This window comes from Colletotrichum lupini, chromosome 6 (genome assembly GCF_023278565.1).
Source record: "Colletotrichum lupini chromosome 6, complete sequence".
NCBI lineage: Eukaryota > Fungi > Ascomycota > Sordariomycetes > Glomerellales > Glomerellaceae > Colletotrichum > Colletotrichum lupini.
The window spans coordinates 268,739-291,011 of NC_064679.1; the positions used below are offsets into that span (position 1 = coordinate 268,739).

Below are 22,273 nucleotides of genomic sequence, written 5' to 3' on the forward strand. Positions count from 1 at the left end.
TTAGTGCCTGTCTGAATTTCTCCGTCAGTTACGTTCCATGTAAACCGTTCCGTTGGGGAAGGAAACGAGCAGAGACAAGTCTTTGCCAGAGACATGTAAGCCGGTATATACTTAGGTGTTGCACCAAACATGACTGACCATGGTCTCACTTGGTAACTCGCTGTGTTGCATTCCAAAGTCCCAACGTTCAACCAACGACAAGTCTGACACACAGCCCTGGGCCCTCGTACCCGTTGGAACCGAGACCTTTAGCGACCCAGGGGGTGCCCATCCGATTTTGGGGGTTAGGGGCGGCACTTGGACACAGATAACACGTCCGACAGGGCAGAGACAGTGACGTGCAGAACGACCCGATCCTCGCCTGTTGGGAATGGAAGCTTTGGAAGCTCGTCCCTGTTTGTGAGCCGCAGTTTTTGCAGATTCCGACTGGGGGGCCGGCTCTACAGGATGCTCCGGGCGGCGGTCGGGTTGGGCATACGTGTAGTCCCCGGGCGCTAACGGCAAGGCGCAGTAGCACAGTAGATGCGAGCTTGACATTTGTTGTAGGGCGAGGATATCCTGCCAGCAGCTCCCGCTATTCTGCCACCAAGTGTAGCTACGGCCGCCACACGACCGCCGGTCTCGGGCACACACGTAAGCTAGGCTCTGCGTAATCAGTATTTAAATAGATTAGACTAATTAGAGGCCGTTAATTAACTTATAGTTAATTAAATTATTTTAGTAAAAAGTATAGTAATCGACGAATTAGCCTAATTTAACGTAATTAACGAAGTAGCCTAATTAACTACTTAATTAACTACCTAATTAACTATTAATTACTCTATATAGCCCATAGCCCGTAATTTAATAACTTCTTCTACTTTAGCCTCGTGCTCTACTTTAGCCTCGTACTTATTAATAAGTTTATTTATCTCGCTTTCTATTATAAAATTAATATCGTAAGTATAATCCTCGTTAGCTGAATCTTATAGTACGTCTAACTACGTAAAATTACTAATTAATTAAGATCGTAACTTTATAAGCGTTAGCGGCCGAGGAGCCCCTATAAGATTAATCGTATCGCTATTAACTATATTAATTACTTCGTTAATAATAGCCCGCTAGTACTTCCGCTATATCTTTATACTAAGTTCGTACGTATTAAAATTATATATAATCTCAAGGCCTCGTTAAGTAGAAGTGGCCCTGCCTAGCGCTAGAAATATTATTAATAATAGCGGCGCTAATATAAGTACTACTTTTACGCGTTTAATAGCTTCTTTATACTTAAACGCAGAGGGCTCTTATCTAAAGGAGGTACTTCGATCGACGGCTAGCTTTTTTAACTTACTTATTATAACTACTATAATACCCGCTATAGAGCCCTATAGGTAACCCTTACCTCGGACTTATAGGGGATCGAATAAGGAGATAAAAGTACTATTATTAATAATAAGCTCTAAACGTCGCTAGAACTAGTATAAGTAGATCTCTTTTAATAGTATTAAGGTACCGTCCTTAATATATTACTAAAAGACGTAGTAATAAGGTAGCTTATAAATAGTTTAAATTAAGTAGTATGCGCACTCTTTTAATAGCTTTTTTAATAAACCTAAATTTAACTATCTACTTAGCGTACTAAGTTCTTATAAGAGTCGCTTAAGGGCATCGTAATATATATACGGACGTACTTTTTTTTAAAGTAACCCCGTAGTAGTACTTAATACCTTAGCTTAGTAACGGGTCTAGTAAGCGCTAATTATAGCCGCTTAACCTACTTAAAAAATAACTAATTTATTAAATACGGCTTTAAGGTTACCCGTATAGTAGTAGACTCGTACTTTAATACTCGCGTATAAGGATTCGATAATTAATATAATTAAGTAACCGAAGTACCTAATTTAGTTAACCTAAATAAGTACGAGTTTCTTATACTACGGCTTAAGCTAAGTATTAATAGTATAATTAACTACTACTATAGGGTACTTAGTAGTTTAAAATTTAAATAATTAGTCGTAGTATATAGTTATTAATTAGCTACGGAGGAGATTACCCTAATCCGTAAGGAATTATTAGAAGTAAAGGTTACGTATAACTGCGCTAGTCTCGTCCCTTATAGCTAGGCTAAAGTAATACCGGGTCCGGGCTAGTATATTAAGGTTAACGTACTAGTAGTAGAGTATATATAATATTACTTTAAATTAGGTATTATTATTAAGGGTATTAAGTAAAGTAATCTCGTAATCCGTATATATAACTTATAGAAAGGGAATTTCGTAAGCCCGGAATAATACTAATAGCTAGTTAATAGCCTAACGGTAGTTAGCTTCCTTCTTACTAAATAAAAAGTAGCTCGCGACTTAGAAGGTATAACTATTATTAGTTACTCCGCAGATATTAAATAATAGCATATTAAATTAGTTAGTTTTATATATAAAATTTATTAATAGAACATCCGGGTGTTATTAAAGTAGAGAAATCGCGGTAATAAGTACGATAAATAAGCTCGTAATATGGCCCGCGTCGTTATATTAGAAATAGTACTAATACTTCGTTAAATTACATAATTAGTTAAATAATTACTTAATAGGGGTCCTACTACTTAATTCGTTATAGCGGTAGGTAGCTAATATATTAAGTATATTGCGGGCGACGATGCCGCTATAATCGCTACTTTTTAACTATAGGTTTAAAAGGATTTAAATAGGTTAAATACCTTTATTTTATTAGTCGACGATTTAGTCCTTCTTACTGCGTAGTAGCGCGCGGTAGTAATATATAAAAGCGTTAATATTACTAAATCTAGCACGTATAGCTTTAACGAGGTAATGCGGGATATTCTTATAAAGAATATAAAGAGTGAATATTCATATAGAAGCAAGAATATATGAATATAGGGGATATAAGCGTATATAAAAGAGGTTTTTGTAGTAAAGAGAGTAATATAGTTGAATTACTATATGAGAAGTTGCTTGCTTAACGAAAGGTCTAGGTAGGCAAATATACGCCTATATATAAGCATAAAAACCTCCTACTAGAATATTCCATTGCTTATTAATTATGATATAATTAATAAGCGTATACGTAAGTGAATGCGTAATCGTAGTACGTAATTCCGCCTCGAGTAAATTCCAGATTATTCAGTTACCTTCCAGTACTTTCCATTGCTCACGTAAGCTTATATAAGCAGTATTGCTTACATAATCAATACCTATAATAATCTACAGAAATCGTAGATTAATATGGTATATAGTTTGCTTACGTAATACTGATAATAAGGCGAATAATAAGGTAAACAAAGTTACCTTCGTAACACTAAATAGGTAGTTATAGTAGTTACGGAAGTCGCTAATAATAAGATAAAAGAGCTAATTATTACTCGAAAAGCTAGTAGCGATTTACTAGCGGCAGTCTATAGACGAGGTCGAGGATTTATAATACTTATTTAAGTAAGTTAACTTTGCGAGGCGTTATTACTTTTAATCGCAACGCGGGCTATGATTATAATAATAAGTAATAATAATTAGCGCCTTAGTAAAGGGCTTATATTAAATAATTCGGACCGCGAAGCTAGCCTCGTAAATAGCCTCGTTAAGGACTACTTTAATATTAGATAGGGTAGGGAATCGCTAGCCGTAAAGTAAGTAATTATACTCTACGTAGCCGTAATCGTCGTAATTAGCTATATATTAGTAAATAAAAAGATCGTTAACTTCGCGATTATTCTCTTCTTATAATATATTAACGTTAAGAATAGCTTTAATTAGTAGTAGCGGTAGCGGTAACGACGGCGAGGTCGACGAAGTAGTGGTTATAGGTGGGTAAGTAGGTGGGTAGGTAGGTAGGTGGGTAGGTAAGTAGGTAGGTATGGGCAGCTGGCCTCCGGGCTCGGAGGTAGGGCCTGCCGCAGCCACACTTGGGGGCGGGATAGCAGGAGCTGCTGGCAGAATATCCTCGCCCTTGTTGTAAGATGTCTTCTTCTACGGAAGTACGGATACCTTAGAATGAGATGAAGTCCCGTTCTTAGTTCCTCAATTTTGAATATCAAAGGCGGGCCCGGCCTTGGGGGCCGAGAGGGGCGAAGCTCAATAATTCACTCGACAATTTCACATGGAATTGAATAGTTGGAAACAAGTTCGGAGTCCGGGCTGGAAACTCGCAAAGACTCGAAATAACATCGTATCAATCCCGACCCGCTGGGACATTGGACCGGGGGTCGCCGGAGCCAGCCGTTGGCCTGAACCTGAGATCCAAATCACACAATATTGAGCCCCGCTGAGTGGGATCGTCGGCCGTTTGTTCGCACTCGGGCCCATCGGCGGGTGCCGGCAATCGAACCTTCGAATGACTCCTCAATGCTCACAGTGTCGCACTTTGTACTCAGGAATCCGTAAGTGGATATTGCGAGATGCGTACGCATCGATCTATGGGCATTCGGGTGCCACTACTGTTTGCTCTGCTCGCCTTGGATGCGCAAAAGCCACAGACGCAAGATAGGTACGAGGTCTGCAGACTTAAGGCTGTCGTCGTGGGGGTCTTTTGATACGTGCTAGTCCTGCAGGACGAAAAGTATGCCGAGTCGTGGGCTGCATCTTGTCCGTGCATTATTACACGCGCGGGCGTCAGAGCCTCGAAAGGTGAAGGAGCAGAGGCAAGGTTTGCTGGAATGTTCCGTGAGCCCTTTTTGGTGCGTTTGGTACAATCTTTTTTTATTAGGTATCATTGCGGCGGACCGAGGAACGGCGCAGGGCACCCGCGTAGAGTTTTGGGCCGTTCGGACTGGGAAAAGTGTAAAGCTTGCGAAGAAAGCACCGAAGCAAGGGATATGGGATGAGCTTGCGTTGCAGGTCGGCACGTTGCGAAGGGAGACGGTCGCAGTGGGAGGAAGGGCCAAGACGAAAGGGATGGCGGGATGTCTGGGATGTCGCGTCTTGTCACTTGTCAAGTTCCAGATGGAGGAAAAATTCCGTACGAAGGCGAAGGCTGAGGGGTTGATCAACTTTGGGAAGATTTCGTCGGCTGAAAGTCGAAGAGCATGACAGTTCTTGTCGCGATTTGAGCCCAAATACCAGCGGAAAAGATGGTTACACATGTTCAAGCCATCAAGACTCGACAATCCATCCAGTCAGTCTCTGTATCCATACTGTATGCCGTGCAAAACACCTTGGGGGATAGCAACATGGTTGTTTGCGTGCGTTCTTGTCGTGATTTGGGAGGCGGGCTGTGGACAAGTATCAGGGGGTGGCGAGTTACGTAGTGGGGTGGTCTTCCATGTGCCGACAGGATATATCTTCTTGTGTGTCTTGCGAAAAAGGTACGAACGAATGCTGCAGCTCTGGGGATGCCGACACAGTGTGATAGGGCCGGTTCGGCTATTCTCCCGTGGCATGCCGCACCGAATTCTGGGTGTCCGTCGTCGTCGCTTGCTTCCCGCACCTCCATCCGCTCCTATTTTGCCAACCAGTGACGACAAAGCTGCAGGAACAGCCGGCGTCGAATGACGACGATCAGATAGCGGCGGTGCTAAAGAGAAGCATCCCTTGAGGACACTGTGTCTGACACACCTGATCTGCTGGATCAGCGATTCCGTCAATCAAGAATCCAAGATGGTCCTCCGCATCGACAGACTCGGCGAGTGATCCGTTGCTCGACGGGCTCGACGGGCTTGAGGGCGGCGTTGGATAGGTTCCGATTCGGCAGCCAACCATGGAAACGAATGGGGCAAACCCACCACTGACCTCAGACAGCCACGATCTCTCCAAGACACTGAAGACAGTGACGGGACCGCCTGGCGCCGTGTACACTGTAGACCGAGCCTTTGAGTGTCTGTGCTGCGTGGTGCGTGTGTACTATGTATTCGTATGCAGCGTAGTGGACAGCAGCAGGCCGGCCAGCAGCTAGCTCCCGGGAGCGGTGGAGAGTCGAGGTCGCAGTCCAGTCGGGTCTTGTGGATCGTCGTCTTCAAGAACGCAGGTCCAGCCACATTCGCAGGCTCGCAACCCGTCACAGAAGTTCCCCGGTGGTAAGGTACGGCGTAATGGTGGAGGACTCGATGGCGACGGGCATTTTTGCTTGGTGAGGAAGTGTGGAACGCCGGTACTGAGTATCCGTACGGAGTCCAACAGTGCACTGTGCTGAGCTGACCTCATCCCTTTGCAGCGAGCGGGCGAAACCTTGTAACAGAAAGCCTGGCAACTGCAGGATTGCGACACCGGCCACTAGGCAACTCGGGTCAAGACCGGAAAGCCATGTCGATTCGGACTGGGCGAGCGGCTAGGGGGGCTGGCACAAGGGTTCGGGACGCGGAGCCCTAACAAGGACCCTGAATTCTCTGTGTTGAATATCGGGAGGTTATGGTAGCATTGGTGGTATTGGTGATGGCTGAATCTAGGTAGGTAGTCGAAGGCTCGAAGCTACACTGCGTGTCTGGTTAGTAGATGGGGCGGTAGCACAGAGACTAAGGTAAGGTATGGAGGTTTGTTGGACGAACCTGATCACCAAGCTGGTGTTCCGCTTTTCCACCGGTTGTTATGGAGTTTGGCAGATCATGCTGTTTGGGTTAGAAAACTTGGGAAATCCCCGCGATTTCAGTTTGCCACGGTTTGAGGCTTCCAAGGGGTGGTTCTGGTGTCGCGAGAGTCTACCACGAAGTATTCGTAGCGGGAGGAGGAGAAGTTAGGTGGATGTACGTACTCCGTACTCCGTCGAGGAATAGAAGTGGTGGTGGTGGCAGGTGAAGGCGGTGGTGCAGTGGTGCGCTCTTTCCCCTCCCTTTTGAAACTGGGGGAGAAGTTGCGAGCTCTGAGTGGCCGAGGTGAGGCGGTGGGTGGGGCTCGCTTGACGGGAATGGCGGGGCTGGACAGTGCAAAAGCCCTCCATCGTGGCTAGCACAGTATACATGGCCTCTCCAGTGGTTTGTCTGCCCAGTGCTGTGCGCGTAGCCCGTGGTGTTTCCTCTCTCTCATCTCCTGGCCTTGCACAAGCCTGCAAAGGCCCCAAGGCCCCCCTTTCGGTCAAAGGTGATCCCAGTCAGCCGGGCGCTGCCCTGGTCGTACGACGGACGCCCACAAACTGTTTCTGTACTGCACTGTGTACTTGCAATACCCCCAAGAGCTTCCCTTGCCTTCCATCCAGAACCCGCCTGTCGCCAGTTCGACCGGGCCTTTCTGACTTCCCATTCATTGGCATGGGGCAAGGTACGGATTGCGGGCACTGGGCTGGCTGACAGAGACCCCAACTTCCTCCCTCCTTCCTCGAGGAACCGACCTTCGAGACTCAAAGTGACTTCCATACTTGGCTTACCCCCGGTGCGTGTTCGTGTACCTTTGCTTCACCCCCCCAAAAAACCCAAAGCTGACAGGGTCAAAAAAAGAAGAGAAGGTGAGCAAGAGCATTCAAACCATCCGCTCCTGCTCCCTCCTCCCGAACGAACCACCACTTCTTCCCCCCATCTTCAACTCCATCTTCATCTTCATCTTCACTTCCGTCCAACGAATTCTCCCATCCATCAACAAACCTTTGGTTGATACCCCAGACGCATCCACAGCTGCATCCATCCCACTTGTTGTGTGTGTACCTACTCTTCCTCGTTGTGGGCTCCGATTTACTTCGCTAGCCCAACCCACATTCACATGGTCCTCTGCCGCCGTCGGACCATCGACACCACCACCTCGAACACAACCTCGCCGACGCCCTCAGCTGCTCCTATGTCTCGCCTGCTCTGTAAACAACACTGGGAAGCGTTGATGTAAATCCCTTCCGCATAAAACACACACAGATCATGCTGCGACGGCCTCCAGGCGACGGGAGGCGCGTTGCTCGTCAGCGAACCTACCTCCTTGCTCTCGCTGTACTCGCCATCTCATGCCTCCCACTCGCCGATGCTCAACAACAGCAAAAACCCATCGAGCCGGTAGCTCAGATACATAGAATCCATCAACACCAAACCCCTGCTGGAAGCAGTCAACACGAAGCTGTTCGTGATGCCCTCCCCGACGCTGCCGCCCGCAACTGGGCCGCTACCAACATCAAGGCCGACAATGCTGTCGAGTCTCCGAGGCGCCGAAACTCCGTAACCTCGAAGCAACCCCAACCTCAACCCAATAACAAACAACCACACGACCGTCGGTCCAACCCCGACAACATACTTATTCCTCACGATGCGAGCGCCATCGCAACTTTGGCTCCGGCTCAGTCCGTCCGAGCACCTCCTTCTGGACATCGACCCATTGCCTCCCGCGTTGGCGGTGGTGGGATCTCTACGCAGCACCATGCGCGGAGTCTGAAGGATTGGGAAGTAGAAGACTTCGTTCTTATGGCGACCGTCGATGGACACCTCTATGCCACTGATCGCAACCACGCCACCGAACGCTGGCATCTCGAGGTTGACCAGTCCATGGTTGAGACCAAACATTACCGTCTCAACGCCTCCGACCTGGACGACGACTACAACCACATCGATCACTACATCTGGGCCATCGAGCCCAATCGCGATGGAGACATTTACTACTGGTCTCCAGCTGGCTCCACCGAGCCCAGACTACTATCCACCGGCTTGACCATGAAACAGATGGTCGACGAGGGCGCCTCGGCCCTCGACAATCCGCCAATCGTCTATACTGGTACCAAGAAGACTACCATGATTACACTCGATGCCGCTACAGGTCGTGTGCTCAAGTGGTTTGGCTCTGGCGGCTCACACGTCAACGAAGCAGAGAGCTGCCTACGCCCGAATGCACTCTACGACCAGAATAACGAAGAGTGCAGCTCGACTGGTACGATCACGCTTGGTCGTACCGAGTATGAGGTTGGCATTGCCCGCAGAGACGGTCGCCCGATCGCTACACTCAAGTTCTTTGACTGGACTCCCAACACAAACGACTACGACCTGCTTAACCAACACCACCAGTCCATCGACCAGCGCTACCATACCACCACCCACGATGGCAAGATTTATGGTGTTGACTACGCCAATGCCCACAAGGACAAACTGCCCATTTTTTGCAACGCGCAGTTTGCTTCGCCTGTAGTCAAGGTTTTCGACGTCTGCAGGCCCGTGGGATTGGAACCGTTGAGCAACCCCGACCTCATCGTCCTTCCTCAGCCTGTCCCACCAGCCAAGGATGACAGCAACGCTCGTATCCGAAGTCAGCGTATATTCGTCAACCAGACAGACATGGGCAACTGGTACGCCTTGTCTGGGCGCTCCTATCCTCTCATCTTGGATGCTCCCGTAGCCAAGACCTCGTCGCCAGACTGGCTGCAGCTTGCTCAGCCATGGGGCAAGTTAAACGAGACGCAGCGGGTCGGCGCAATGGTTGGAACCCACTACATGGATGGTGTCATCAGGGGCAAGATCTATCAGCCTCCCAGTCTACCCGGACGCGCAGAAGCGTCTGATGCAGTGGTGGACCCTGAAAGTCACCCAGTGCTGCCCACTACTGTGCCGCACGACGATCCTGTCGAGACGCCCACCATCGTCAACAAAGTCAAGTCGATTCCTCATCACGTTTCCAACAGTGTAATCGACTTTTTCTCCAACCCTGTCTTGATTGTGCTCATTGTTTCTGTTCTGTTTTACTATCAGAAGGATCTACGTCGGTGGTACAAAACTAAGACGACAAAATGGTATATGCGAGACGAGGCTGCTTCCGATACAGAGGATATGGGTGCCGATGCCACTCCTGAGCAAACGGTACATGACGAGATCCCACCATCCGCTCCTCAGCGGGCGGCCGCACCTTTAGTACCAGAAGAGCCTGTTGCCGACAAGAAGCCAGTATCCGAGGATGGGGTTCCCTCTGTTGAGCCTGCCCCTGAGAAAGAGAAGGATGATGACAAGATGCCTATCGCTGATCCATCGGCTCCCGGTGCCGAGACCCAGACTTCTGCCACCCCCCCTGAACCTGGCACCCCTGAGGTCAAGAAGAAGAAGCCCGCTCACCGTGGCCGTCGCGGAGGCACGAAGCACCGCAAGGGGAAGAAGAGAGAAGAAATGTCTCAATCTCGCGATGACGAGCCACGTGCTTCCGTTGAGGAAGCTGTCAATAAGGCAAAGAAGTTGGGTGTACAGGCTACTGGTCTGGAGCCCGATGTCATGACTATGACAAACGACATGCAAACTGTGGGAGAATCGATCATCAAGATGGGCGGCATCGAAGTTGACACCGAGAACCAACTCGGCACAGGCAGCAATGGTACCCTGGTCTTTGCCGGTCGATTCGATGGCCGCGAAGTAGCTGTCAAGCGGATGCTTATCCAGTTCTACGACATTGCCTCCCAGGAGACAAAGTTGCTGCGAGAGAGCGACGACCATCCCAATGGTAAGACAGAAACATGGCTGCTTTCAAGGAAGTATCTAACAATTAATTCTAGTCATTCGATACTACGCTCAACAGCAACGCGACGGGTTCCTGTACATTGCTCTCGAGCGCTGTGCAGCCTCTCTGGCTGATGTCATTGAGAAGCCTCATCACTTCACCCGACTGGCTCAAGCAGGCAAGATGGATTTGCCAGGTGTCTTGTACCAAATCACTAACGGCATCCACCATCTACACAACCTTCGCATTGTCCACCGCGATCTCAAGCCTCAGAACATTTTGGTCAACATGGGCAAGGATGGACGACCGCGCCTTCTTGTATCCGATTTTGGTCTCTGCAAAAAGCTAGAGGGTGGTCAGTCCTCCTTCGGTGCCACTACTGGCCGCGCTGCGGGAACGTCTGGCTGGCGAGCCCCTGAACTGCTACTCGACGACGACGCCAGGGACACTGCCACTATGGAGTCCAGTATCCAGAGTGGATCGGGCTCTATCCTGGTTGGTTCCGACATGATGTCCAACCGTCGTGCTACTCGCTCCATTGACATATTCAGCTTGGGCTTGGTGTTTTTCTATGTCCTGACGAATGGTTCCCATCCTTTCGACTGTGGCGATCGCTACATGAGGGAGGTGAACATCCGCAAGGGCAACTACAACTTGGCGCCACTGGATGCTCTTGGCGACTTTGCCTATGAGGCAAAGCATCTCATCGGCTCGATGTTGGATGCGAATCCGAAGGAGCGCCCTACAGCTCGCGATGTCATGGCTCATCCGTTCTTCTGGTCTGCCAAGAAGCGCCTTGCTTTCTTGTGCGACGTTTCGGACCACTTTGAGAAGGAACCCAGAGACCCCCCAAGTGATCATCTTGTTCATTTGGAGAAGCATGCTCCGGCGATCACCAAGGGAGATTTCCTTCGGCTTCTGCCACGAGACTTTGTGGACTCTTTGGGCAAGCAGCGCAAATACACTGGGTCCAAGCTGCTTGATCTGTTGAGAGCTCTGCGCAATAAGAAGAACCATTACGAGGATATGCCCGACGCGCTAAAGCGGGCAGTTGGTCCTTTGCCAGAAGGTTACTTGGCGTTCTGGACAGTCAAGTTTCCTAGACTTTTGCTGGATTGTTGGAACGTGGTGTGGACCGTGGAATGGGATAGTACTGATCGGTTCCGGGAGTACTATGAGCCAGCCGGTCTTTGAGATGTCGATACGCATAAAAGTCAATGATTTTGCCATGCTTTCAAACTTATTCTACTTTTCCGTGACCTGATAAGCGCTCCGAGTAAAATTGCAAGAAATGTTGGAGAGCCTCCTGATACCTACTCAGAATCTTCGATTCCAATGCTGTAGTAATAAGTATACTGCAAAAAGTAGTCTACTTTTCGTAACCCGAAGTTATATGTATCAGATCCACTACTTGCCCTTGCACAGACAGACGCGTAAGAAAATTACCTTTGGCAGGTCGCCAGGTCTATCCGGGTCCTCACTGCTCGAGACGATCTACAAGGTACATGTCATGACCCAGAGCGGTAGGTAGCCACACATTTGCTCTATTCATTCAAGACCTGTTACTTTTCTCTGGTCTATTGTGTCTGTTACTCTTTCTTTTCTTTATACCTCCTGAAAACTGCAGACCACCCACGTATGGCCAACTCCTTTAAGTGTTCAGCAATCTGTTACACGCTGCGAGGCTCGATGTACCGTCAAACAGTGTCGTTCATCACCCCCATCTCAGAACGCCTTGTGAGGCATCTCCCAGCTTCTCAACCCCACTGGACAAGCACCTTCTTGCCCTTCTTCTTCTTGCCACCTGTGCTCTGACCAGCTTCCTCGTCTTCCCTCTCCGAAACATTCTCGCTCGCGGCTCCGCTTCCTGGGGCCGATCCCCAGCTGAAGTTACTGGCAGCGCCGCCCAGATCGCGTCGCACACCTCGTCCCGATCCATAGCCAAAGATTGTTGTGAGGGGCTTCTGTGCCGGAGGCAACGCGGGGAAAGCAGATGATGGTGGCGGTCGACCGGCCGGCGTCGAGCGCACGGGTCCTGCGGAGCCCGAGGATCTCGAAGCGGAGGGGTTGTTCGGCCCAATCCAGGATGGCTGTGGTGCCGACGACTTGGAGGACGAGGCCGCGGGGAGGGCAGGGAAGGCCGATGGCGCTGGAGGGCGAGAGGAGCCCGACGTGGAAACCCAGTTCGCCGAAGCGGCCGGGGCCACCGGTTTAGGCCCCGAGGCGCCGGCTCGGGTGCTGTTCTTCAGCCTCAACACGCGGTTGGAGTGCTTTTGGTTCGAGCTCGGTGCAGCAGCTGGCGCAGTGGGGGACGGCGAGGCTGCACTAGCCCAGCCGCTTGAAGCCGTCGTCGCGCCGTGCATACCGCCCAAGCCAGGCAGAGACGGGTAGTCTTCGTTGATGGCTCTCCAGTCCTGCCACGCTTTGTGCAGAGCCGCGACCTTGCTCTTATCCTCGAATAGATCAGCAACTTCACGGACCAATGTACCCAATGCGTTTGATGATGTATCAGCGAAGAGCGAGAAGAAGGCATCCACCAGTTGAGGGGCGGTCAAACTCCCTTTTCGGAAATTTGAAATGTAATCGCGGAACTCCTTCATCTTAGACTGGTCGTGGCCAAGCAGGTTTGAAGCGCGCTCAACGACGCCTTGGTGGCGCAGCATCACCGCTCTCTCCTGAGGAGGCAATGATGCAATGTCAGTCACATTGAGCTGCTCCATCTCGGCCGTAGGCAGCGCAGGCGCAGGTGCGGCCGCAGCTGCAGGGGCTTGACGTGATGAACCTCCAGGCGCCGGCGCACCATTACCTCGGCGAGACGAAGAAGCGGGTGTCGTACTCGCTGGCTGGGAGAGCGAACCGCCAAAGGTACGGTTAGAAACTGACTGTGCCGAGTGGATTGCCATTTGTCTTTGGAAGGCAAGCTCATCCCGGCGGAGCGGTTGCGCAGAGCTATGAGGTATGGGTTCGGCATTAGGATCCCGGCCACGGCCACGGCCTTGGCGTCCGCTGGAGGGGCCATCACCACCACCGCCGCCGCTTCTACCGCCGCCACCTCCTCCACGTCTCTCGGTCTCGTATGTCGATCTGTAGTCAAAGCCTGACATGTTGACTACCCTCGCATCTCTCCGAACATCCTTGGACAGAGAGTTGGCATGCTCTTCCAGTTGATGCGCCTTCAAGTCCATTTCCGACTCAAAGACGACGAATTTCTTCTCTAGGCATTCCTTGTCCAGACAGGGGAAATGGTCTTTCTCAAAGTGCTTCTCCAAAGCATTGTAGTTGACAAAGTAGTGGGGGTGTCTCGAGTCTCTCCGGTCGCAGATGAAACATCTCTCGTGCTTTTCGCGGCAGTGATCAAAGAGCTTATCGTCGTCGTAAAAGCGCGATCCGCAGAACCCGCATAGGGGATGTCCCTTGAAGCCCGTCTGGTCAATGGCACCTGGCCTGTCGTCTCCGTGCCTCATATGCTTCTCGAGCTCCTTGTCCGCAAAGAGTTCATGCTCATGGGTAAAGACCTTCTTGTTTCTGGTACACAGGTCGCACATCTTCATGTGATGCGTTGACCGAACGTGTCTATGAAGATCTGGCCAGCCTAAGCCGGCAAAGACACAGTCTTCCGCGGGGCAGTTGTATCGCAGGAGCACGACAGTGTCGCCGACAATTTCCTCATTGGTATATCGGATGCCAATGTTGCTGTCGAAGCTCGTGATGTCGGCGTCGGTATAGTCCTCGTATCGCTTGTTCGCATCGTCCGTGAAAACGACAAAGGGAGAAGCAGTCTTGCTTGAAGTTAGTCTCGGCGTATCAATGGCGCGTCAGTGAAAGTAAGACTTACTCGACAATGAGGACAGTCCTTGGTCTTGTACAGGGCTCTCATGCGTAGACCACAGATGTGGCAGGTCTTATGGTTGCATGGTGCAATCGAGTGGAACTTGATGGGCTCTGCGCAAATGAAGCACACCTCTCCGTCGCTGCTCGCGGTATCATCGTCCGCTGCAGCCGTACGTGTGAGCACCTTGTTATCGGCTTTGGTGACGGGGGCCTGTGATGCGCTCGAGGTTTCTGGCTGGGTTGACGCAGCAGCGTTATTCCCGCCTCTGCCACGTCCTCCTCTTCCTCTTCCACGGGTTCCAGCGTTGGCTCCTCCTCCACCTCCACCACCGCCGCCGCGACCTCTTCCACGGTTGCGATTACCCCTCGAGGGGTTCGAGTCGCCGCCGGCAGCGTGAGTATCGGCCATCGGGACAGTCGTCTTTCTCGTAGATAATGAGACTGTCGAGTCGGCTGGACAATCCTGTCGAGACCAACGGTCTTACACTGGCAGTGCCTTTCTTGGATGCGCGGAAATTGGTCCCCCACTTGAGCTTGCTTGTGGGTTGGTGTAGCTGCAACTGAACAGCTCGTTCCAGATTGCGTGCAGTGACTTGAAGAGGTAGCGTGAATTGGTAAGAGAGTAGGAAAAGGCCGGGATACAGACGGGCAACCCGGTACTTTTAATCGGGCGCTGCGAGACGATGTACGTCGAAATTAATGATTATGTGTGGCTCCCAAGGGAACCGCGAGTGGGTTGGATTGGCTCTGGCATTGGTGGGTGGAGGGAACTCATGGCGGGGTCCAGCAAAAAAAGTCCCCTTCCATTGCTCGTCGAGGTGGCAGCTGCTGCCACTGAGGGTGCTAACTTCCATTCTGGTAAGCGACCGCCGACCGGGGTTTCTCCGTGCTCTCGGTGTGCGTCATTCACCCCTGCAACCGCCATACCGCCATGCCGCCATCTGAAGAAGCTTCGAGGCTTACATAACACAGCAACAACCACGAGCTGAGCTTCGCGGAGTCACCAGCCGGTTCCAGGCCACATTTGTGGCTTTGCACTCGACTCATCGAGGCGGTGCAAGAGGCATTCGAAGTCTTTCTCAATGGATGTCAGATATCTCGATTTAGAATCGCCTCTGCCTTACCTCAGGTACCCCAATATGAGTTGCATACAAAATGACTCATCTGTAATCATCGTTTCTCTGCTGTAGCTGAAGCATTGTTGTGCGGTGCCAGTTTCTCTCTCATTCGATGCCTATGGTCTTGCATCATTGACTTCCCAAAATATGTTGCGTCATTGGACAGGCAGAGGACTAAACCAGTATCTTAATAGAGTGTATTTCAAGGGAGACTAGTCTCGACCGATTCCAAAGGCCGAGCTAGCCTAGATTCTCTACCTCAGGTAGCGTAGAGCCTGCAGTTGCAGCCACAGCTGCAACATCCAGCATGGCCAAATACTAAGTATGTAAAGATGCCATGGCGACAACGAACCCACCCTCTACTGATATCCTCCTCCAACAACCACACTAGAAGGCACTTCGCGATTCGCCATCCATTTGCTGCCTGTACCCGGATGTCCAACCAAACCGCCCGGAAAGTTCTGATTGCCCATCCCAAACCAGAAAGACGCCATTGCTTTAAATCGCACCGCTTGTCCGTGTTATTTTCATCCTTGGACCATGTCCCTCCTTAAATATGCTCTCACTGCTCCTCAACCGGGTAAAGATGGGCCCCGATCATCTTGTTCATTTGGAACATATCCACCTTGGATTGTTTGAAAATCGCGTGCATCTTGTCGTCGCAAATGATTTGTCTCTTGTTTTCCGGATCCTGTAGGTCGTTGCCCTTGATGTGTTCCCAGAGCTTCTTGACAACCTGCGGGCGAGAGAGCTGGGATAAAAAGTCAGCATGTTGTTGTCAGACAGCATGTAATCCCGGAAAAATCATACCTGAGGTTCGCCAAGCAACTCAGACAACGGCTCGCTCAAGTTGAAGGGCTTTTGGAATCCACCACCAGCCTTGCGTTTCGGCGCTTCGCCGCTGTCCTCGACGTCGCTGTCGTCAATCTTCTTGTCGCTCTTCTTGCGGGGCGCCTTCTTCTTCTTGGCCGCTTTGGTACCCTTACTGCTTGCGCCATTGCCGCCTCGAGTTGTCCTTCCTCTTGCCATTTGGTTTTCCTGAGCTTGTAGCTTCGCAGCGAGCTTGGCATCGGCGTCTTCAGACGAGTCCTCACGCTTCTGTCTCTTCCGGACAGGCGCGACGGACACCTCAATCTCGCCATCAATATCATCGTCGTGGCCGTTGGCTTCGCGCTTCGGGGCGGGACTTGCGGAGTACGAGTCGGGGGCTGCGTCGTTGGAACCCGAGATGGCGTCGAAACGCTCTTCTATCAGCGCCTTGATGGCATCCTGCAAGCATCTGTGTTAGCTTTGACCCAGGTTATTGGTAGGTGTATGTCTGCAGCTGGCAGTGGGATTACTGGGTATATAATTACCTTCTGAGCAGTCAGGTCCTTCCCGCCAAGAGCTTTCTCCAGACCCAAACGGATCTTCTTGCGAGTGATGGTCGTCAAGTCCGCGGTCGCAAGGATGCCATCTATGATGGCCGTGTAGTTATCCTCATCTTCAGAGCTCACTGCAGAAATCAGTTTAGCGACAGCGTTGCAGGCAACAAGACCTAAAGCGCAGGAACATACGGGGAAGAGACATGTTGCTGCCAGAGTGTATGATGTTCCTGGAGTAGTGTTTTGTAGATGTGTCGATATTCGATCCGGAGCGACCGATAGTCGCAGGTGCACGGTCGGTTGGAGTTGTCGCGCAAGAGTATTGCGAAGCACTTGGAGACGCAGCTGGCCGGTCGATTGTGGAAGAAGCTGAGGGATCGGCAAGAAGAGAGTTGGTAGGTGGATTGTTTGGTTGGCCTCGAATCAAAGCATATCTTTGACGTTCCGTACCTCAGCTTGGCATCAGTGGGAAGGCGCGAGGGGCATGAGAATTCGAATTCGAATGGAAGATGCAAAGTGGGACAGCACGATCCACGCCTCTGGCTTCTTTATATCGCGGCGGAGTGCATCAACGTGCCGGCACACACACACACACGCACAAGGCTGAAGAGAGGACGATCTCTTGGTGGGGCGTGGCTGCCAAGGCGGGAGTCGCGAAAGAGAGCTGATGCACCTGATGGATATAACGTGTCGCTGGGGGACGTGGAAGTTGATCTGGGGGTGTGAGAATGGACCGGCGAGGTTTTGTCCCAAACGACCAGATGCGACGGATGTGCGGTGTCGGTGCAGTGTGTGCAGTGTGTGCAGTGTGCAGTGTGTGGTGCGATCTGTGGCCCGGGCAAGAAAAGGTGAGGCTCACACTTTCCGATGTTTGGTTCTTGTTCGGTCGGCACCCTAGCGTGTGGTCTGTTCTGAAGACCGGGTAGTCTGTTGGTAGTGTATCTGTACGTAGTACGGGAACTCCGTAAGGTGAGGTAAGGTCAGGTATCCGCAGCAGGGGAGAATGAGATACCTCAGCAACCAAAACAACGCCGACGAATAGAAAGCCCAAGTGCGGGTTATGTGTGGCTGAAAGGATGGAAAGACAGAAAAAAAAGTGGTCTTTGGGTTCTTTCTTGTCTTGCAGTTGTGCATTAGACGTTGGCTCGTGCTGCCATCAGTTCCAGACCTCGACGCCGTGCCAATCACATTGCCGAATTGACTCCCGGCTGATGTTCCTTCGGCAGCCCCACCCCACACCGGTCGCCTGACAAGCATCACGTGGCTCGGCTTGCATCGTACGGCCGGGGAAGGCGCCTCTGGAGGTTTCACCCAGTCTTATCTCATTGTCATGGTATATCTACCTTGGTAAGCAAATCAGGTAGTCATATTCAGTCATCTTCAAGTAAGATAATTACCATATATCAAGATGAATTAAAGTGCCTATAGAGAGTATTTTCAACCTACCTACCTTGCTAAGTATTGATTATGTCTTATGTCGACTTCGATCGCATGTCAGCACCTTGTCTGGCCGGTGGGATTCTTTTTCGGTGTGTAAGCCAATCAAAAACTAGATTAAGTCTCGGTGAGGTCTAGAGCTGTTCCCAAATCGGCAAAGGCGCACTCCACTATCCACAGTTAGCTTCGGGCCAATGAAGTCTCTGGCGGTCACTGCTTGACCATCTTCTGCAGACTATCAGTCTATCTACTGCGCTTGTGTCTAACCGTTGGATTGGTGACGTCGGTCTCTCTGATCGCACTTGAGTTATTCCATATTCTTATTACTCTCACTACTTCTGTCCTACATCGTCTAGGTTACGCCGTTTCTTGCCTCGAGATTGCTATAAGGGAGGCAAGTCAGGATGCTCAACCCTTTCAGCATCTTCACCCAGGCCTTTCCGCCGCGGCCGCAATTCACAGAGAAGGATATTCCCGATCTCTCTGGCAGAGTCAGTATCTCACGTAATACCCTCATCATGACTCGCTTGATACTTACACGTCGCAGATCTGCATCGTTACAGGAGCAAACACCGGTGTTGGCAAGGAAGTCGCACAAATTCTGTACTCCAAGAACGCCACTGTCTACGCTACCTCTCGTTCGGAAGAAAAGGGCCGTTCAGCCATCAACGCTATCAAGGAGGCGGTACCTAATTCTACAGGAAAGCTGGATCTCCTCACTCTGGATCTGGCCGACCTCACCACCATCAAACCCGCAGCCGATGCCTTCCTCGCCAAGGAGACGCAGCTGCATCTTCTCATCAACAATGCCGGTGTCATGATGCCGCCCCAGGGGAGCAAGACAGCCCAGGGGTACGAATTACAGCTGGGAACAAATTGTGTCGGCCCGTTCCTCTTCACCAAGTTGCTGACGCCGACTCTGGTGCAAACGGCCAAGACGGCACCCAAAGACAGTTGTCGTGTTGTCTGGGTCTCCAGCTCAGCCGCGGAGGTCTTGTCGCCCAACCCTGCCATCGAGATCGGTAATCTCGACTATAGTAGAGATAGAATCAAGGAGTTCAAGTACGGCATCAGCAAGGCAGGCAACTACTTCCACTCTACTGAGTTCGCCAAGCGACACAAAGCCGACGGCGTCATCAGTCTAGTAAGTCTTGGCAAATATCTGGTCAAGAGCATGTGAAATGGATAACTGACTATTCAAAGGCCTTGAACCCAGGAAACCTTTCATCAGAGCTGGATCGCCACATCACGGCGCTGATCCCGACGCTGTTCAGAAAAGCCACCACATATCCTGCCATTAATGGCGCTTACACGGAATTATTTGCGGCGTTATCTCCCGATGTGACCATTGAGAAAACGGGCGATTGGGGTGCGTCCGACCTTGTCTGCTGAATTTTATGAGTTGCTAATCGGACGTCTTACAGTTGTTCCCTGGGGTCGTTTTTATGCCATTCGGGATGACCTTGTCCAGGGCTCCAAGTCCCGCGAAGATGGCGGTACGGGTCTCGCCGAAGACTTTTGGAAATGGACTGAAGAGCAGGTAGCAAAGTATCTCTAGTGTACGAGCTTGTTCAATCACCTAATAAGGTCCAAAAATCTGCCAAATTTCGTCGTTCACCACTTGTTACTAGAGGCAAATCCAGCAATACAACACAGCCAGGGAGTCGTCAAGTGGTGAGTCACTAGTTCTTCATCACAGTTCAGACATCAAAAGAGCGGGCAGCTTTGGTATCGTACACTGAAGAATATATTCAAAACTAAGTCCAATAGGCACAGTGACAAGTCTTATATGCAAAAATGATATGTACATCAGAAGTGGTCCTATCCTCGCTTCGAAGTCCAAAGGGACACCCGAGCAGCGTTCGTTCTCCTCAAGCTCCTATCAACAGCGGAAACGCTTAGTTGTGCTTGGCGTGGTTGCGGCGGCGGCGGCGACGGCACGCGGGCTTGGCGCTGGCAGAGGCAGCGGGGGCAGAGCTGGTGGTAGGGACGGCGGTGGTGGTAGGAGCCGCAGTGGTAGGAGCGGCAGCAGCGGGAGCAGAGGAGGAGGCGGCGGCGGCCGAGGTGGCGGCGGGGGCAGCAGAGGAAGCAGGGGCGGAGGAGCCGGTGTCGGAAGATCCGGAGCCGACGGCCTTGGTGATCTCGCCGTTCTCAATGTAGACGCCGGAGAAGTAGAAGTCCTCGGTCTCGTCGGCGTAGCCGTCACGGGGGAGCTCGAGGACACCGACGTGCCAGTCGGCACCGTTGCTGGAGGCGGAGGCAGTGACGGGGGCAACGACCTGAGTCAGGGCCTCGGCGCCGGTAGAGTGCCAGAAGCCGACGGAGCCGCCGTCAAAGTCGATCTCGTAGGCAACGTTGTGCCAGACGTCAGCGTCCCAGTTGACGCTCCACTCGGTCTTGCCGCCGACGACCCAACGGAGGAGGGGGTCCTCGGTGCCGGTGGCGCCGCTCTGCCAGCCAGACTTCATCTCGACGAAGTGGCTCTCGAAGAAGGCGATCTGGTGCTCCTTGTTGAGGGAAGGGGCGTTGGTGTCGCTGCGCTTCAGGGAGAAGTGGTAGAAGAGCTTGCCCTTGCCGATGGCGGCGGTGGTCTGGGGGATCAGCTCGGTACGGCGCATGGTCTGGCCGTTCCAGAAGGAGGTGCTGGTCAGGGAGATCTTGGCACCCTGCTTGGAGCCCGTGTCGGCCGGGTTCTTGAAGTCGGAAGAGAGGTTGACGTAGTCGGTGGTGGCGCCGGAACCGTGGATGTAGTACTGGTAGGGACCGACCTGGCTGCTCCAGGACCACTTGTCGAGGTCAGTGGCAGAGGTCATGTCGTTGAAACGACCATCCCAAAGGATCTCGCACTGGGCGCGGGTGGCCAGCAGAGCCGCGCTGGCGATGCTCCATGTGAACTTCATTTTTGCGGGTTGGTTGTGTGGTTGGCTTGGGAGTTTTGGGTGTAAGTGAGCGTGTATATGCCTAAACCGACAGGGCGGCTTGGAGAAAGCTTGAATTCAAGGGTTTGAGCGAATGGAATGTTTCGAAAAGAAAGAGAGGACGCAGGACGCAGCAATCGATGCCTTGGCCTTGCTTGAGGAAGTTCAATGTACGATAGAGAATGTAGCTAAGCTCAAGCGAAACGAGGCATGCGTTACGCGTTGGCAGACCAGCTCCTTTATGTAGGTCTCCCTCGGCTTCCTGGACTTTAACCCTTGGGATGAAGATTCAACTCCATCCTCGCTCCGTGGTTCCTGGAAAGGAGATGACCCCGCAGGTTTAGCTGCGAGGAATAGAGTAGAAGGCTCCTTTGGGGAGATGGGCCTTGCAGAAGCACTTTGTTTCACGGCAAGGTTTCCCGGGTCAGCGGATGCATCTTGCAAGCCTCTGTCAAGCGAATTAGGCCTGTACGCACTACTACGTACTCCGTCCGCAGTGAGTGGGATTAGATTGCGGAGTTGTCCCTGACTTCAGGTGAGGCCATGGTTTATGAGGCCACGCCCTTTTCCGTACGTGTGCGGCCTGCAGGTCCCAGGTTGCGGCGGCAAGGCAAGGCAAGGTAAGGCATGCTCCATACACAGTAGCAACTTTGGCTAGGAGCAAAGAAGCAGAAACTGTAGGATCCCGCAGCGAAAGGAGTCATGGAAAGACCAGGGCCTGGGCTCGGGTGGGAGAGACGGACCAACACAGCCAGAGAGAAATGAACAGGGTGTTGAGTGGGCGCTTGACATTAATGAAGTCGAGCCCACATCTCGTTTGCATCTTGTATGGATGACGATGCAGGGGGTGCTACAAGACTGCGAGAACGCACGTTGAAGTCGAGAGAGAGCCGCCCAGGTGCGAAGCTTCTGCTGGTGGGAAATTTGCACACGGGGCTCGGGGTGGGCCCGCTAGGCCGGATCGGGGCCGTCTCCAAACGAGCAAGCCGCAAGCGCCCCTTTTCGGCACAACCGGGAATACCCTTCTTTGGGCCTTCGCCGTAGTGTACATACAATTGCCAATATTCAAGCACCCAAGTTCATCCCAAAAACTCAATTTGAGAAAGCCACCGCCCGCCTGTCAAACTGTAAGCCTTTGGCATGCCGCCTTCATCGGCTGCCACCGTCGGATTGTGGGCGACGGCGTGGCGGTGGGAAAGACTTCCAATGACGTGATGTGTTATACCCGAAATAACGTTCTTTCTTTCGGCTATCGCTCACCTTAATTCACCTTAAGTATGTAATAGGACACAAGGGTACGGATACAC

General features: G+C 51.5%; 6 protein-coding genes across 6 annotated transcripts; 3 read left to right on the forward strand and 3 right to left on the reverse strand.

Moving 5' to 3' along the window:
• Positions 1-4,072: 4,072 nt before the first annotated feature.
• On the reverse strand, positions 4,073-7,270 carry CLUP02_11560 (uncharacterized protein; the record flags this gene model as incomplete). Its single annotated transcript, XM_049290528.1, has 13 exons — positions 4,073-4,222; positions 4,286-4,423; positions 4,468-4,659; positions 4,733-5,087; positions 5,124-5,245; positions 5,302-5,427; positions 5,544-5,795; positions 5,830-5,923; positions 5,987-6,197; positions 6,269-6,392; positions 6,470-6,529; positions 6,673-6,898; positions 6,960-7,270. The coding sequence occupies 13 exons, from the start codon at positions 7,268-7,270 to the stop codon at positions 4,073-4,075; spliced, it is 2,361 nt and encodes a 786-aa protein (XP_049147673.1).
• Positions 7,271-7,759: 489 nt separating this feature from the next.
• On the forward strand, positions 7,760-11,492 carry CLUP02_11562 (uncharacterized protein; the record flags this gene model as incomplete). The annotated part of the gene is made up of 2 exons (XM_049290529.1): positions 7,760-10,301; positions 10,354-11,492. The coding sequence occupies 2 exons, from the start codon at positions 7,760-7,762 to the stop codon at positions 11,490-11,492; spliced, it is 3,681 nt and encodes a 1,226-aa protein (XP_049147674.1).
• Positions 11,493-12,055: 563 nt separating this feature from the next.
• Positions 12,056-17,989, reverse strand: CLUP02_11563 (zinc finger protein; the record flags this gene model as incomplete). Its single annotated transcript, XM_049290530.1, has 15 exons — positions 12,056-14,077; positions 14,134-14,582; positions 14,658-14,721; positions 14,819-15,020; positions 15,049-15,207; positions 15,254-15,319; positions 15,506-15,540; positions 15,600-15,708; positions 15,814-15,998; positions 16,058-16,516; positions 16,603-16,742; positions 16,804-17,061; positions 17,207-17,505; positions 17,573-17,857; positions 17,955-17,989. The coding sequence occupies 15 exons, from the start codon at positions 17,987-17,989 to the stop codon at positions 12,056-12,058; spliced, it is 4,767 nt and encodes a 1,588-aa protein (XP_049147675.1).
• A 463-nt stretch (positions 17,990-18,452) lies between these two features.
• Positions 18,453-19,606, forward strand: CLUP02_11564 (short-chain dehydrogenase; the record flags this gene model as incomplete). Its single annotated transcript, XM_049290531.1, has 4 exons — positions 18,453-18,539; positions 18,596-19,192; positions 19,252-19,417; positions 19,473-19,606. The coding sequence occupies 4 exons, from the start codon at positions 18,453-18,455 to the stop codon at positions 19,604-19,606; spliced, it is 984 nt and encodes a 327-aa protein (XP_049147676.1).
• A 142-nt stretch (positions 19,607-19,748) lies between these two features.
• CLUP02_11565 (uncharacterized protein) lies at positions 19,749-20,948 on the reverse strand (the record flags this gene model as incomplete). Its single annotated transcript, XM_049290532.1, has 2 exons — positions 19,749-19,786; positions 20,291-20,948. The coding sequence occupies 2 exons, from the start codon at positions 20,946-20,948 to the stop codon at positions 19,749-19,751; spliced, it is 696 nt and encodes a 231-aa protein (XP_049147677.1).
• Positions 20,949-21,345: 397 nt separating this feature from the next.
• On the forward strand, positions 21,346-21,495 carry CLUP02_11566 (uncharacterized protein; the record flags this gene model as incomplete). Its single annotated transcript, XM_049290533.1, has 1 exon — positions 21,346-21,495. One exon carries the CDS (start codon positions 21,346-21,348, stop codon positions 21,493-21,495), a length of 150 nt encoding a protein of 49 aa, XP_049147678.1.
• Positions 21,496-22,273: the final 778 nt, after the last annotated feature.